Source organism: Lissotriton vulgaris, chromosome 7, assembly GCF_964263255.1.
Source record: "Lissotriton vulgaris chromosome 7, aLisVul1.2, whole genome shotgun sequence".
Classification (NCBI taxonomy): Eukaryota; Metazoa; Chordata; class Amphibia; order Caudata; family Salamandridae; genus Lissotriton; species Lissotriton vulgaris.
The window spans coordinates 1,671,306,069-1,671,323,875 of NC_141695.1; the positions used below are offsets into that span (position 1 = coordinate 1,671,306,069).

The following is a 17,807-nucleotide window of genomic DNA, read 5'->3' on the forward strand; positions in this document are numbered from 1 at the left end:
AACTAGGATTGGGAAGCCTTCCTTCCCACGTCGTTTACAGCCTTAGAGCGCACCACGACCTTAACCAACTCCAATCCGTCAGCAACAGCCGCAGGTCACCTCCCACACACTTGACCGTGCAACCCAGTGAAACTAGTTCGCGTTCTGAGCCCTTCCGCCACGTAGTACCGCCCCATCCCATGCTCCACCTATCGCTTACCTTATGCCACTATATGGCCCCGCCCCTGACCTCCGACGCACCCACATGTCGCTTCCTGGTGCCGTTGCTTTCTGGCTCCGCCCTGTTTCCGCCCCTTATCTCCGACACGCCCACCTTTAGCTTCCTGGTGCGGTTTCTTTCTGGCCCCGCCCCTTACCTCCGACACGCCCACCGTTCGCCTCCTGGTGCGGTTGCTTTCTGGCTCCGCCCCGTTCCCGCCCCTTACCTCCGACACGCCCCCTTTCGCTTCCTGGTGCGGTTGCTTTCAGTTTCCTTTACCGCGGTTAAGTGTAGCGCTGGCCCCAGTCGACCACCGACAGATGTGGCCTCACACTGGCCGGGGAACGGAAGGTAAGACAGCGAACCCGCACCAACCGAGGTCCTCAGGGGTCTGCTCGAGGCAGAGTCTGTTGAATCTACAGACAGGGTTGGCTGCCCAAGGTAGGTGCTTGTGGAAGGTGTCTGACGGGTCTTCTTCCAGGTGCTGCTTAGAAAAAATAAAAAACTTACTTTTTTAGTTAAACAAGATAGGTAAATTTAAGCAAACATGAGTCCCAACCAAATCGGAAGGGCTGCGGTGCGTCCAAAGTAGAGCGGTGCATTATAAACATGTGTTCTATAACAATAGACAGGTGCTGCTTTTTTAATTTAAAAGTGCCTTATAAACTTTGCTCGACCTGCGATCTGAATGAAAAGGCGAAGTCCAAAAAGCAATATGACTTAAAAAAAAAACACACCAATAAACGGCTGCCTACGGACGGACAATTGAAGGGGTTCAGTCGAGGGCAGGTGGGGTGCGTTGCTTCCTACAGCGACGTTAAGACAGATCAATGTACACATAGGTGGAGGTCATTAGTAAGCAGATCAAGTAGAGTTCGTGTTTTTGCGGCTGTTCGAGCTCTAAATGCCACTGACTCCGACTACCAAAACAAGACTCGTTCCTCATTGCAAGATACTTTATTGCGCAGCAGAAGTGAAGGCCCTCTCCCGGCCCTAGGACAGGGTTTGAGCTCATTGTAATGTGAGAAGCAAGTTGCAAACACTCTCGAGTGAGGTTCTAGGTCTTGTTCACGTTTCTCTCATGTCCTTTCCTACAGGTTGTGGTTGCTGCTGATGTTGTGATGGGCAGAACTGATGGGGGACCCAACGACAAAGGGTAAGAGCAGTCATCGCTGTGGCAATTGTATGCTTGGTGGGAGGGCAGAGAACAGCCAGTGGTGTGGGAGAATACAGAACAGCCAGCGCAGACAACAATACTGGGTGGAGTCACCTTAGTGGGCGGCTAGAAGCCATAGAAGGGCCGCAGGCACCTATCGTCTTCTCTGATCCCCAAAGCATGGAAGTCAGTGTGGCGAATGGGCTCCTACTTGCGAAACTAGAATACGAGTGGCAGACCCATGAGGCAAGTGTCTATTGACCACAAAAAAAGAGAGAGAGAGCGAGAAAAAGGCACTACGGGATTCACGCCTGCCTTTACGAAAGAATAAAAAATCAAAAAATTGGCATGACAACCTCTACTTGTGCTTGAAACTGTTTTTCAGCACACCCATCACTAGTGTCTGTCTTATCACCTGCTGCTACACTCAAGTCACAAAATAAAACAGGGCAATTATAAGAATTGGACGAGGTAGGCTCACTCGCGTAATGTGACATGCTACATCATTTGCTACCTCATCCCACCCTGGTTAGGTGGTACTATTAGGGCAGAGATGAATCAATAGTACGTAATGGTCCCAATAACCATATACGTCCACCAATAATACCATATGATTTTCTTTTAATAAGCCTAGGATACCACCTAAATAAATTAATCAATCAATCAATCAGGACAATTTGTCAAGTGCGCTACTTACCCGGAAGGGTCTCAAGGCGCTGGGGTGGGGGGTCCGTTACTGCTCGAAAAGCCAGGTCTTGAGTTGCCTCCTGAAGGAGAGATGGTCCGGGGTCAGTCGTAGGTGGATTGGGAGGGAATTCCATGTCTTGGCCGCCAGGTAGGAGAAGGATCTTTCTCCGGCGGTGGCTCTGCGGATGCATGGTACGGTGGCGAGGGCGAGGCTGGTCGATCGCAGCTGGCGGGTGGGCGTGTAGAAAGTGAGGCGGTTGTTGAGGTATTTGGGGCCCAGGTCGTGGAGAGCTTTGTGTGCGTGGGTGAGGAGTCTGAACGTGATCCTTTTGCTGACGGGGAGCCAGTGCAGGTCTCTCAGGTGGGTGGAGATGTGGTGGCGGGGGATGTCCAGGACGTGTCGTGTGGAGGCGTTCTGTATGCGTTGAAGTCTTTTCTGTAGTTTGGCAGTGGTTCCCGCGTAGAGGGTGTTCCTGTAGTCCATTCGGCTGCTGACGAGTGCCTGGGTGACCGTCTTCCTGGTTTCGGTGGGGATCCATCGGAAGATCTTACGGAGCATGCCCAGGGTGTTGAAGCAGTATGACGGTACGGCGTTGAATTGTCTGGTCATTGCGAGGGAGGAGTCCAGGATGAAGCCCAGGTTTCGTGCGTGGTCCGTTGGCTTGGGGGTGGTGCCCAGGGCAGGGGGCCACAAGGAGTCGTCCCAGGCGGAGGGGGATGATCCCAGGATGAGGACTTCCGTCTGTTCAGCTTCAGGCGGCTGTTCTTCATCCATTCGGCGACGTCCTTCATTCCCTCGTGTAGGGTGGCTCTGGCGTTGGCCGGGTCGTTGGTGAGGGAGAGGATCAGCTGGGTGTCGTCGGCGTATGAGATGATGTTAAGGTTGTGTTGGCGTTCGATGGCTGCAAGGGGGCTCATGTAGACGTTGAAGAGGGTGGGGCTGAGCGAGGATCCTTGAGGTACGCCGCAGATAACTTCGGTGGCCGCGGATCGGAACGGGGGGAGGCGGACTCTCTGGGTTCTTCCGGCGAGGAACGAGGTGATCCACTCCAGTGCTTTCCCTTGGATTCCGATGTTGCTGAGGCGCTGTATTAGGGTGCGGTGGCAGACTGTCGAATGCTGCAGAGAGGTCCAGGAGGATGAGGGCAGCTGTTTTCCAGTTGTCGAGCAGGGATCTCATGTCGTCGGTGGCTGGGATGAGGGCGGTCTCGGTGCTGTGGTTGGCTCGGAAGCCAGACTGTGAGGGGTCGAGGGATCCGTTCGTCTCTAGGAAGGCGGTGAGCTGTATGTTGACGGTTTTCTCGATGACTTTGGCAGGAAAAGGGAGGAGCGAGATGGGGCGGAAGTTCTTGAGGTCGGTGGGGTCCGCTGTCGGTTTCTTCAGGAGGGCGTTGAGCTCGGCATGCTTCCAGCTCTTTGGGAAGGGGACGGTGTTGAAGGAGATGTTGATCATATTCCGGAGTTGGGGTGCGATGATGGAGCTGGACTTGTTGAAGACGTGGTGGGGGCAGGGGTCGGTAGGGGATCCGGAGTAGATGGTGTTCATCGTGCGGGTGGTGTCTTCGGTGCTGACCGGGGTCCAGTTGCAGAGGGTGGTGGTGGGGGGCGTTGTTTCGGTGGTTGGGTGCGTGGTTGGTGCGTCAAAGCTATTGTGTATGTCGGCGATCTTGCGGTGGAAGAAGGAGGCAAGTGTGTCGCACAGGTCTTGCGAGGGTGTGATGTCGTTGTTTCCGGCGCTGGGGTCGGAGAGCTCTTTGACGATGCTGAAGAGTTCCTTGCTGTTGTGGGTGTTGTTGTCCAGGCGTTCTTTGAATGATGTCCTTTTGGTGGTGTGGATCAGCTGGTGGTGTGTGCGGGTGACGTTCTTGAGGGCGGTCATGTTTTCTGTGGTCTGGTCGTGGCGCCAGGCTTTTTCGAGGGTGCAGCAGGTTTTGTTTTTTTTTTAGTTAAATTAAGGATACTCTGTGGTTTATCCTAAAGGTTTTTATTCATTAACCTTGATCCAAGTATTTATCCAGGAAAAAATAGGCAATTTCAAAAAACTCCCTCAGGTTAGCCCCACCCAGAGGTCGAGTCTGTCCTGGTACTACCACCTTCTCAGGGTGGGACCAGGTGGGCAAGAGATGGTGGAGGGAGTGTAGCAGTAGGTTGTAAGACAGACTAGTTAAAGGTGTGTTGAAAAACTGTTTCAAGCACAGGTAGAGGGTGGCACGCCACTTTGTGTTTTGAAGTGTGCCATTGAAGCATGCATCAGTCGTTTAAAGAATGCCACTGTTTCGGTCCTCTTTTACGGATGGCATGCTATAAAGAATGCAGGCTGTTACAGGCCACAGGGGAGTAGGTGCATTGTGACATTATGAAAGTGAGTGTCCTGGGTGCATGTTCTAAGATTGTCCTTTAGGTGGCAGTGCAGCTGCACACGGCCCAAGGAGGGTTGGATACCAGGAGGCCGGGGCGGCTTCTCCATGTGGGCGGAGGAGCGTTGCCTCACTGCTTTCTGGCACTGCGAGAAACAGTAACATAAAATGCTATAAAAAACATTTTATGTTACTGCTTCTCGCACTGCGAGAAAGCAGAAGGGTTTGGTTGGTGGCGGATGGGCGGTCCTGCAACAGGGCAGGGGAGGCATGGCTAGCCCAATTTTACGGGCCCTGACTGTTTGGTCAGCCTTCTGGGGCCGACCAAAGCAGTCGTGCACTCTGCCAATTTCTCCATATAGGATGCATGAAGCCTACATGGAGAAAATGGCCTCTCCGTAGGTGCCTGGCTGGGCGCCGTCCCCACCAATCACAACACTGCCGTGGCAGCGTTGTGATAGGCTTAGGGGAGGGAGGTTGCCTGCTTCCTGTGAGGTGTTGTGTTGTTGTTATAAGTAATGGGGCGACCCGGTGTCCCTCAGAACCTGGGTGTATATATATTAAAGTGGAAAGTGGTTCCGTCAGGGTTTTCAATTGCTTAGAATGAACAAGTAGCAACAGCTTACTTTTTACACATACCAATAATTTGAGAAGGAGGAAAGAGATATAACATACACTAAAATTAGAATTCAATAATGTATTCAAAACAAAGTATCAAATAATCAAGGCTGTCGCAATTCCCAATTTAAATTGCAATATGAAATATGTGACTGTGGTGAAAAAGTGACATGTGGTGATTGGTGATAAGGACAGTACACTATATACAGAACAAATGAGCGTGCAGTCAAAGGAGGGGAAAAAAACAATTTTTTGTTCATCCTTGTTATTTAAACACAAATGCTTCAAGATTCATTGATAAATTAAACTGTGATCATGGGCACTGTGTAGACATATATGATGCGTCGACGTTTCGACCCTTAAGCAGCGCAAATTGTAGTGCGTCAAGGTGGGTCTTCTACAAGTGCATTCATGAAACCACCACCGCCTTTTGACCCGTCTAAGAAGCAGAACATCAGTGCCAGGTGGGTTGTGTGGATTAAAACATTTGATGGCTTCATAGATGCGCTAGAAGAAGATAAAAAGAAGACCATCAAATACTTGAATAACCCTGCAGGTGATGGGGTGAAAGAAGCACTAAAGACGATTTCACATACTGAAGCAAAATCATGCCAAAATGTAAAAGAAGCATTGAAGTCCAAATTCAACTCCATGCCGAATGTCGACTATGTAAGGTACATCTTCAACCAAGCACAACAACAGGTTGGTGAAACAAGGGATGAGTTTGTTGGAAGACTTGATACACTCCTTAAGTATTGCAAGTTCTGTGACTACACCAACTAAAAAGCAATGCGTGTCAGAATCATCAGTGGCTTCCTTTCCGTTTAGAAGGTGCTTGTTGAGAGGAACACACTGCTTATAAAAAATGCTGATGGTTACGAGAGCAGAGGAACAAGCAGACTGATATGCTGCTGATATGGAAGCGTGAACAGCCCACAGTGAATCAGCCCGGAACGTGAAAAGCGAGCACACGCAAAAATAAGATGCACGTAAGTCGACATCTTTAAAGAAATCAAGGTTATGCTTTCGATGTGGATTTTCATTTCCCCATGAAGGTGAATGTCCAGCCATTGGGCAGATCTGCAGATGTTGTGGGAAAGAGAATCATTTCAGAACAGTATGCAAAGCAAAGAAAAAATCAGGTGCTTCACGATGGAAAGACGAGATGGAAGCAAGAACGTTCCAGAAGCACTCTTGCCACGCCCACTATACCAAAAAGCAACATCTGCTATGACAATTGGAAACAAGGGGAGATCAATTGTCGTGATGCACATCGTTCAAAGGCTCTTCGACATCACAATCAAATGCTGATGAAGGGGATGGGTGTGCGCTGATGGTATCTACCAAAGTGCGGCATGCGCATGTAGGGTTAGCTGCTTATAAAGAAGAACACTGTTCAAAGGAAATTCGCCAAACAAAAAAACAAACTTAATTTTGGACATTGCCCCAAAAGTACATTGAAAGTGAATGATCACCCAATAACTTTCAGCATAGAAAGTGGTGCATCAATTGCTATCATGCCAGTGAAAAAGTTTAATAACCTGTCTCACGTGCTTGTCCTCACTCCATCAGGAATGAAGGTATATACCTGGGCCGCATCTGAACTACTGCAAAGCCAGGAGTCGTTCTTAGTAACAATGCAACACAACAAGACAGCGGTGCCAGCACCATTCATGTTCTTTAAGGGACTTTGTCAGTTTTGCCACCACTGCTGACATGGGATTGATATTTTATTTATTTATAAGGTTTTAGATAGCGCGAACGTGACCCACGAGGGTATCGGAGCGCTTTACAGTATACAGTTATAAAACAAAGATGTGAGGGAGTATAAGGCATTAGGTATTCGTCATTACGTACAAGACAGGTATAGCGCTTTACAGTATACAGTTATAAAACATAAAGATGTGAGGTAGTATAAGGCATTAGGTATTCGTCATTACGTACAAGACAGGTATATAATAAATGGGTAACATAGGTGACCCTTATATGACACATAATGATCCCAGAGGACAACAGAGCATTCTACTATATACAGTTATTGAAAATTAGGTAGTTGTGGTACTAAACATACGCAGTGACTCGATGCCTGCCTAGAATCCCCCAACTACAACCTCTGTGCTCAGTCGAAGATTATGAGCCAATTCCCATCGTTGTTCCATGGTCTGGGAAAACTCAAGAAAATGAAAGTACAGCTTCATATCAAAGAGGACATTTTCACTCTTGCTCAGCGACATTGTAGAGTTGCTTTTCATTTGTAAGAAGCTGTAGAGAAAGAACTGGAAGCACTTTTAAAGCATGACATCATTGAACTTTCTACAGGTCCACACCATGGGTTTCACCCATAGTTGTAGTGCCAAAAAAGGACAGTAGCGGGTCATTGCGCATCTGCGTTGATTTGCGCCAAGCGACAAAGCCATTGAGAGGGGAAAGGCAACCATGTCTTCATATAGCAGATTTGATTATACAACTAAATGGAGCCAAGGTATTTTCCCATCTTGACCTGAATAAATGATACCTTCAACTCGAACTGGAGGAGAGGTGGAAGTACATTACTACTTTTTCAACTCACGGTTTATTCAGATATAAATGCCTGAGATTTTGAGCTCTCAACCAAGTGTGCCAGTTACTTACTGATGCAGGTCTCACTCTGAATGCTGTAAAGTGCGAGTTTCACAAAACCAAACTCAACTTTTTTCGGCTCATAATCTCAGATGAGTGAATAACTCCAGATCCGGACAGGTGAAAGCACTGTCATCCATTTGCACCCCCTTTCAGAACGTTACCATGCTGTGATCTTTTCTAGGCATGGCTAGATATAGTTATTGCTCAAGATACATTCACAACATTGCTACAGTGAGTGCCACTTGACAAAGTAGAATGTACTGTTCCAATGGTCTCTGGAATGTGACAAGAGTTTGCGACATTAAGCATGCAATTGAGAACGCAACTGAAACAGCCTAGTTCGACCCCCAAATCACATATCAAAATAACTGTTGATGCGAGCCCGATAGGGCTAGGGGCAATCCATGCTCAACACAATGGCCTTCCGAATGCTCAGAGACACATTGTAGCCTATGCCAGTCGGATTCTGTCTGAGACAGAACATTCCTGTTCTCAGCCAGAGAAGGAGAGTCTGGTTGTGGTGCAGGCCTGCAAACATTTTTATGTATTCCTCTACGGAAAACGATTTACTGTTGTCACTGACCACCAGGCCTTGCTCACAATTTTCGGAAACCCGAAGGCTAAGATGCCCCCTCGCATTGAGATCTGCGGTTGAAGAATTAATGAATATGACTATGAGATCAGGCCTGAGCCAGATTCTGTAGTCTTGTATCTTGGAAGTGTTTTTGGCCATGGTGTGGTTACCCAGTTACTTTAGTAAAAAAAAATACAGGGTTTTCCTTTCCCACTCCCTGCATGTGGAACTGTGTAGTTTTGTGTGATATGTATGGTGCATATTTGTGTTCAGAGCAGCAGTTTAAGCGATACTGGGTAGCCGACCCTGTTTCTCTCAGCCAGGTTGGGTGACCTGAGCGGAAAGTTATCTTTAAGATTTCAGGACCGTGGGATTGACACTGGACCAGGACCGGACATGGGGGTATATGAGGTAAAGGTCTCTGCGCCTATAGATTTACTTGTGTGTTTGGGAATTCTCCATGTTTTGTGAGAGTGACACATGGCGTGATCGTACAGGAGAGCTAATGCAAGCATATAACCAAGCACAGCAAAGTGTGGTAGCGGTCGGTGAGGCACCCCTTCAAGGGTTAATGGGGTTATCCTGCAACATAATAAGTGTGGTAGAGGCAGAATAATGCTTAGTATATGTAGATAGTAAGACATAGTAGGTGGGCAGGTGCCAGGTGCAGTATGGCTTAGACAAGGTAGGTACAACAGAACAAAAATATTTATGACAGGCCAGTTGTGGCAGGCACCGCAAGCTCCAGTACAGACGTGTGGTGACAGAGCAAGGCTTAGCGCAAACTTGTGGCAAAAGGCTTGGCACAACCTGATATGTCTCCCAACATGTCCCTCCTCAGCAGAACCTATTTGTCTCCACAGCGGAAGAGCTCGCCCTGAAGCTGGCCAAGGCAATCGAGTTAGGTGATAAAAAGACCTCCATAGAGTGTGCCGAACACCTGGCAGAGCTGTATGCCCGTGTGACAGTGCAGTTAAAGCATGAGGCCTACCCCAAGCAGGACATCAGGTGAGTTATATATCTGAGCAAGAGAAGTGTCTGTGTGTCAGCCGGATGTCTGACCTCCGCCTCACTGTGTGTGCTAAGTGTCTTACAGCTGCACTGTTAGTGCATGAATGATCCTGTCTGGAGACCACCCTTTATGAGCCAAGTATGTGGCCTCCACACTGCGTGGTATGTGTGCACCAAAAGTAGAGTAAGCCTAGTGTCTGTGTAACAGATGTGTCAGACTAAGCCTGATGTCTACAACCACAGTGTGCACGGTGGCTTGGCAATGCACTCTTTCTGAATCAGTTTGAGGTCTAATCACTGTGGAGAGAGAATGAGAGGAAGTGAGAGTGTTGTGTCTTGACACTGCACTCTTTGTGAGTTTTGCTTCGTGTCTTAGCGCCACATTTTAAGTGAGCCTGGTGTATTAGATCTGAGCACCACAGATTGTGAGCGCGCCACCTCCGAGTAAAACTTTTCATGCAGGTTCACTAATTTAAGGTGTCTAACTATTTGAAAGTTTGTGGCCCCAGGACAAGCTTAGTGTGAGTTAACTGTCTAAATATGATGAAAGGGTTGTTGGGGTTAAACTACTGTGTAGTTTAATGTACCACTATTTGAATAAGCGTACTCCAGAGGCTTATACTGTTGGCGTATGCCAGCTACCTAAATTTGGTAGTGTGTGAGTAAGTTCACGAGCCAGGGATGAGACCACGAAAGCATGTTGCATGCGTATTCTGTGTGCTGTTGCCTGCTGCGCATGGCACTGCCTGTTCAAGTTTTCTGCTTGAGGTTGTCACTCCATGTCTGTGAGTAAGAGTTTGCTGCTTGAGAATGATTTTGTTAGGTCTCGCCTGTCGATGCGCATGCGCATCGAGCTTGCGAGACTATGGGGGCTTAAACAGTCTTTAACCAACTTGCAAGGAATCGTGGCGATTCCTTGCAGTGCCCGTGAAATTCAAGCTCAGTGCGCATGCGCATTGAGCTTAAAAGCGCGTGCACATGCCCCCAGCCGCCTGCCTTGCATGTATTTTCGCTCAGGCGCACTCCTCCCACACCCCCGCTCCGCCCCCTCCCCTGCCTGCCGTGTCGCATTTCGTGTCACATTTCTTAAGTTCCCTCAGCTCTCCTCCCCACTCTCTCTCTCACAGCCTCCCCCAGCTCCGCCCCCTCACTTCTTGGTTGCACGGCCGCTAGGCCGTGCCTCCCCTACTCTCCTCCCCCCTCCTCCTCCTACTCTCCTCCCCCCTCCTCCTCAAGTTCCCCGCCAAGATTATGTGGGTGCAAACAGCCCACCTGGGCCCATATTGCCCCCCTCATGCTGCACAATGAAATCCATTAACTTCAAAAGAACTGGCACTTTATCCAACGCGTGTTACAGTGTCTACAGCGTGCCGCTTCACCGAGCAAACAGTCAGTACAATTAGTGAAAGGTCACACCTAGCATCTGTCGAGGGTTCACGCCGGAAGGCTTCCACGCTGTAAATAATTCTTTAGAAAGCTTCCTTTTAATTTGCGGGTCTTGCTTTATCTCCCCCAGCTCCGCCCCCTCACTTCTTGGTTGCACGGCCGATAGGCCGTGCCTCCCCTACTCTCCTCCTCCTACTCTCCTCCCCCCTCCTCCTCCTACTCTCCTCCCCACTCTCTCTCTCCCAGCACAACCTTGCCGCAACTTTAAGTATGTGAGACAGCATAAACAACCAGAAAGGGTGCAGACGCTTTGCCCAGCAGATGAGATGTTAACTACAGAAAGTGAGAAGTCATCAGTTTTAAAATGTCAACACACCAAGAGCCTATTTACTGTTTTTTTAAAGTCTATATTTACAGACCCTCAAATCTTACTACATAGCAGCCTGCATTTTTTGAGGCAACTGTCAGTGCTCACAAAGTTCACCGCCAAGATTATGTGGGTGCAAACAGCCTACCTGGGCCCATATTGCCCCCCTCATGCTGCACAATAAAATCCATTAACTTCAAAAGAACTGGCACTTTATCCAACGCGTGTTAGTGTCTACAGCGTGCCGCTTCACAGAGCAAACAGGCAGTACAATTAGTGAAAGGTCACACCTAGCATCTGTCGAGGTTTCACACCGGGCGCCTTCCACGCTGTATATAATTCTTTAGAAAGCTTCCTTTTAATTTGCGGGTCTTGCTTTATCGGAAACGGAGGAGCTGTCGCAAACTGAATACTTTGCTTTCTGTGCGCAAGTTAATCGTGTAAAAAGGGTTGTTCTTTGTTAAATCCACCTTTATGTTTAAGCTGATCGAATTTCTTAGAGGTGAAAGTAATCTGGATACGCTAAGTCTAGAAGTCATGATTACAAGGCTATCTGTGTGCCACTTATGGGGGCGCCTTGTCACTGCCAGGTTGGAGCCTGTACCATGGCCTTGCAGCTGGCAGCCTTATCACAACTCCCGGAGGCAGTAGCATCTCTACCACAGCGTTCACCCCTCACCCCCGCTACTGTCACATAACATCCACCACATCCACCACCACCGCATCCACCACCACCACATCCACCATCACCACCACATCCACCACCACATCCACCACCACATCCACCACCACATCCACCACCACACCCACCACATCCACCACCACATCCAACACATCCACCACCACTACATCCACCACCACCACCGCATCCACCACCACCACCACCACCGCATACACCATCACCACCACATCCACCATCAACTCCAAATCCACCTCCACATGCACCACCATATCCACCACCACATCCACCATCACATCCACTGCCACATCCACTGCCACATCCACCACCACATCCACCACCACATCCACCGCCACATCCACAGCCACATCCACCGCCACCAGATCCACCACCCCATCCACCACCACCGCATCCACCACCACCACTACATCCACCACCACCACCGTATCCACCACCACCACCACCACCGCATCCACCATCACCACATCCACCATCACCACATCCACCACCACATCCACCACCACCACATCCACCATCAACTCCAAATCCACCTCCACATGCACCTCCACATGCACCACCACATCCACCATCACATCCACTGCCACATCCACAGCCACATCCACTGCCACATCCACCGCCACCAGATCCACCACACCCACCACCACTACATCCATCACCCCATCCACCACCACCACCACCGCATGCACCACCACCACATCCACCGCATCCACCACCACCACATCCACATCCACCACCACACCCACCACCAACACCACACCCACCACCACCTCCACCACCACATCCACCACCCCATTCACCACCCCATTCACCACCACCACCGCATCCACCAACACCACATCCACCACACCCACCACCACCACATCCACCACACATCCACCAACACATCCACCAACACTTCCACCACCACCGCATCCACCACCACCACATCAACCACTGCATCCACCACCACCACATCCACCACCGCATCCACCACCACTGCATCCACCAACACCACATCCATGACCACCACCACATCCACCACCGCATCCACCAACACATCCACCACCACCATATCCCCCAGATCCACCACCACCACATCTATATGTGTGTGTGTGTGTGTGTGTGTGTGGCTCTGTGTGTGTGTAGGTGCAAATGCAATGTTCTTGGATTTTCGTCACAATAAAATACACTGAACATAATCTTCACAAAAGTTATTTACAAACGTTTAAGGTATTGCCATTATAAATTACAATAACTTTTATTTAAGTATTAATGATTTACAAAAATAAAAGCCATTGTTATTTGTAATATCAATACATCTAAGTCACGTAAATACAACACACATTGCATTACAAATGCTATAGGTGTCACATTTGCGAAAGTTAAAACTATTGACATTGTAACTGAGAAAGCTATTAATTTGGCTATTTTCAAAACCAACACATAAATAAAAAAGTGTCATTTACAATAACAATCGCTCAAACTTTCCTAATGCAAGACCTATTGCATTTCCAATGCTTGTTTCTAAGGTGGTTCTTTCTAGTGAAGGGCCGCAGTGACTGATATTAATACCCGAGGGTGAAATTTATGTATTTTATAGGTAGAAATGTAATAAAAAGATACACATCTTCCTGCCCACATTAATTTATCCTATAATATTCAACAACATCTTTAAAACTTTTTAGGACCCTAGCCATGCAGCACCTTTGACAAAAGGAATTAAAAAATTCAAATTTTGGTAGATTCCCATATCCACCTTCTTTCCAGGCAAAGTTCAATCTATTACAGACCCCATTGAGGAGGAAAGCTTTCCAAACCTTCCTGTAATACGGATTTTAGAGCATGTCTTAAATGGAGCCTTATCTAAGGCCTGACTATTTTGTTGTTCCTAACTCCTCAGCATACAACCCTGTGCTGGGGGACGTCCCTCAGGTCTCCTGACTCTCATTATTCAATGTCTTCCTTGTGCTGCACGAACATTGGCTGCTTGGTATAGATTTTCTGTTCTACATGCCTGCAGATGATACCCATCTCGAAGCCAAACTCAACAGTGAGGAGGAGTTTGGTATCTAACGACTCATCGCTATATTGGAGCTCATGGTTTAGTCAATGAGCTCATACTATCTAAAGGCTAATGTATAGAAGTCCGAGATCCTTCTTACCAAAAACATCTCTAACAAGTAAGATGTAGTCTCTGGCCTACATCTATGTTCTTTTGCCTTATGACCGTTAAATCGGTGAGAGATTTAGGAGCGGTAACTAATGCTGGCCTTTCTCGATCTTGGCAAGTGGCTGGTGTTAGGAAAGCCTTTTGTTTCTTTCCGCAGGTACTGCTTGGGCTTTTACTCTTTCTAAATCTTTCCCTCCACATAATGGTGGTCAACGCATTTCTTATTATAAGGCTTGACTTTAGCAATGTTGTGTACGAGTGCTTGCCTGCAAAAACACTATTGGACTGCAGCATATCCAGAACAATGTAATCCCTGTTATTTCTGCCCTTAGGAAATTAGATCCTGTTGCAGCTAAGCTCAAGTATTTTATTTGATATTGGGTATTGGAAAGGATCTCTTTCGAAGCGGCCTGTTATGGCATCACTTTACTTCTTTTATGGCTCCTTCTTTTTGGTCAGAATACCTAAGAGGCATTTCTTCTCACAAACTTCATTTTATGCCTATAAAGCTTTTATAGCCCCTAATGTTTGATATAAAAAGTAGAGCGGAATATCTTTTACCAGCCCAGGGGTGAGCTTGTTGAATGCTCTACCTATATTATTGAAAGTAGAAAATAACCATCTGATATTTGAAAATAAACAAAAAAAACTGGGGTTTTTTGTACATAAGGGATTCCTAACACGTGATTCAGTTGTCACTTCTCTATCACACCTCTAATATACCTTCTTTGAGAGTGGATGTCCATGCTAGTAAATTATCCAATTAGATGAAGGTGACACTGCTTACAATTTGATAGTATTATTTTGGGGGGTGGTGGTGTGTGAATGTAGGTTCTCTACCAGGAGACCTACTGTATGTGAAATTCATGAGTAAACTTGCTGCTAGTTTTACTCCCTGGAGGGGTGGGTGATAGTGAGTATATCCATGTACTGGAAAATGGTTGAAATTAGGGACCGTACACTGCATTTGCAAATCTGACTTACCATGTTCCCTGTTTCCAGCTGAACTCTGTCTTGCACATATGTGGACCTGAGCTTGGTATGTTTAAAACATTAGGTCTAACAAGAATCAAACAGGTTTATAATGCATCTTAGAACATTTAGTTTCCCATAGGTGACCGCCTTGGGTAGGAGAGAAAACTAGAGAAGGCGAGCCTGGTGCTTCTATTTAAGCAACATCTGATCAGTCATCTCGAGCACCTCATGCTGGTTGTGAGGAAGATTCTTCCAGCCTTTGTCCCCTGGTGCATAATCATCTCCCATCCATCATATGAATATTGAAGCGTTATTGAAGCTCCTGTATTAGAGCTGAGCACCTGTGTTGATTGATGAGGCTTTGTGTGTTTGTGTCGCATTTTGGTTTTGGAGTTTGTATCCAGTGGTTTCTTTATCGGATAAGATTGGGGTAAATTTGGAGTTTCTTTCGAGCAGTGAATGCATCTATCAACCATACATAGCGGATTACACCCCTGGAGTAGCTCTCTGCGTGTATGATGTGAGGTTTGTTGCACAGGAGGAGGTCTGGATGTTTGTACTATAAGTCAAGACTTCACTCTTAGATGAATATATGGGTTCTAATACTTGCTTCCACTCCTCCGTTTTCAGACTGCGGGTCAGTGTTGAAGATGCCGGTTCCCTGACAGCGCCCATCACACTGAAGGTCAGCGCTGACATGACGGTGTCTACGCTGAAGGATCTGGTAAGAGAATAGTAACCGGCACAAAGTGGGCTCAACGAGAACAGAAGGAATGAGGATGAATGCAGAGAGGCATCATCTCTTGCGATTGTGTACTTTGTTGATACATTTTGAATGGTTTGGGAGTCAGTGTTGGCGTTTAGAAAGGTTCTGCCATGGGGGAGGTGGTCCAGGTATAGGCCGGGGTATTATGTAAATGAAAGGGTATGATGAGGGGTTGGTAATTTTTATCATATCAGAATTGGATAGGTAAAAGACCGCATCAGTCTGGATGGTTCAGCGATGGCATTTAGTGGGAAATTGTTAGGTGGGGGGTTGGAAAGGAAGCCACATTCGAAAGAGTGAGCAGTGTTGGAAGTTTCCATTTTAGAATGGAAGAGGTATGGCAGGAGGAGGCCTATTGGCTAGGGAGATCAGGGTTGATATTGGGTGGGTAATTGATGGCATGTGGTTTGTTGGTATCAATCCTGGAAAGTGAGGGGTAGTTGTCATTGTTGGTTTAGTGTTGAATAGGTCAGTGTTGGCCTAGTAGGGCAAGTGTTGGCTTGCAGGGCATTGTTGGCATTGGGGGGACTTCTGTGTCAGCATGTCGCTGTACTAAAGAAGTGGGGATTATGTAAAGGTGTGGGCCAGAGGGTGAAAAGTAGCAGCCTAACCCAGCTTGTTAGGCTAGGCTGTGCAACTTTTTGTTCTTTGCGCAAGCTTTACTCTGCTACATCTCTGATGGATATGGGCAAATCAATTGTCACGTTTTTCAGACCATGTGGCTCTGGTCGGCCTTTTGTACGTGTTCCGTATGAAATGTTAGTGATTCTTACCCCATTCTATTTCTGCCTCTCCCACATTGATGATTCAGGTGTTTAAGGAGTACAACTTTCACCCAAGTGTGCAACAGTGGGTGATTGGACAGAGGCTCCCACACGACCAGGAGACCCTGCACTACCATGGCATACGCAGGGATGGCGACACAGCCTTCCTGTATATTCGATCTGCCAAGCAAGCTAAGCTTACCCCTGGGCATCTAGAGAAAGCACAGCGCCGGATCTTTTTGGAGGGTGAGCGACCATACTTTTGTGTTGGAAAACAGCATGGCTGGTGATGGGAAATGTGCAGTAAGAAATGCAGGCACTGGATGTGCCTTCTCCTTTTGAAGCCATTTTTGTCACTATCTTGTACTTCTGTCATTTCCATCTTACTCATGTACACCACTGCAACAAACTGGGGAGTACATATATGGTTTGGGATAAAAAGGAGATGCAATGGTAATAGGAAGCTCTTTGTACGGCAGATAATTTGTCAGTCATATCCTGTATTCAGAAAACCTGAGAAAAATGTATGTTTTTTAGGATAAATTACCTTGTTCTTGGGGTCTGAAGACCCCGAGAGAGAGCGAAAAGAGGGGCAATAAATCTTATATTAACTCTAGGTTCACTTTTGTTTATTGCTGGAAATGTTTAGCGTATTGACTTCTTCATAAAAACCAGCAGACAATTGAGCCTGGAAGGATCTCAGAGGCCAGGGACATAGCAGAGTGGGTCTATTGTGAACCCAACAAGAAGGCAGAGCGTTGTGGGACCTATAACATTTCAACAAGTGAATATAACTTTTCTAGATTGACTGCAGTCTCGCGTTCCTGCTCTCTCTGTAAGCATGAAAGTAAACCACACCAGTTCTACCACAAATCTGCAGTGCATTGAGAATTCTTTTTCGGGCTGACCTGTAACATACTTTGAAATGGCCCTGCTTGGCATTGGGTTCGGAAACGTGTTGCCACATTTCCCCAGTTGAGTTCCTGTGGTTAGCCAGTGACACACGACTGTGTTTCAGACACATATCTCTGATAAAAAGTCAGGTTTAGGTCCTCTGTTAGTTGTGCTGAAGTGTGATAGATGATCTGATTAGGAACTTGGATGATTTAAGACCGATATCAACGAAATGCTATCACAGTTGGCTATAAGGAAACTCAAGTTGGCTAAGCAAGCTTTTCCAGACCTAACGCCATCCCTGCAGGGCACCACAGGAAGCGTGGATGAAATGCTGCTACAAAAGTTGTACTTGCTGTTGCACCATCACTAGCTGCCCTGTTGCTGTCATTTGGATAGCCTGTCCTAATTTGAAACAAAGGTTCCATCCCCAAATTAAATCCTGCTACCAAAACTGAAGGTGTTTGATGTGCTGATCCCAGTAAAGAGCTATTTTATGCCCTGCCTTTGTCCCAGAGAGGCGGTACAGAGGAAATTACGCCACAACTTCATAAGAGGAAGTTGGAATCCTACGGTCAGGAA

The 17,807-nt window shown here is 47.3% G+C and overlaps 1 protein-coding gene across 2 annotated transcripts in view; it reads left to right on the forward strand.

Annotated features, from left to right (window-relative positions):
* The first annotated feature begins 420 nt into the window (after positions 1–420).
* Positions 421–17,807, forward strand: part of RBCK1 (RANBP2-type and C3HC4-type zinc finger containing 1) — a 159,395-nt gene continuing 142,008 nt past the window's right edge. Inside the window, exons 1-5 of one of the 2 annotated variants that reach the window (XM_086932718.1) lie at positions 421–550; positions 1,297–1,355; positions 9,077–9,221; positions 15,432–15,525; positions 16,379–16,577. In XM_086932718.1, the coding sequence (XP_086788844.1) occupies positions 1,334–1,355; positions 9,077–9,221; positions 15,432–15,525; positions 16,379–16,577 (460 nt within the window). In that variant the 5' untranslated portion in view covers positions 421–550; positions 1,297–1,333. Of the gene's footprint in view, positions 641–1,296; positions 1,356–9,076; positions 9,222–15,431; positions 15,526–16,378; positions 16,578–17,807 lie in introns of both variants that reach the window. The other variant, XM_086932719.1, reaches the window with a different exon arrangement.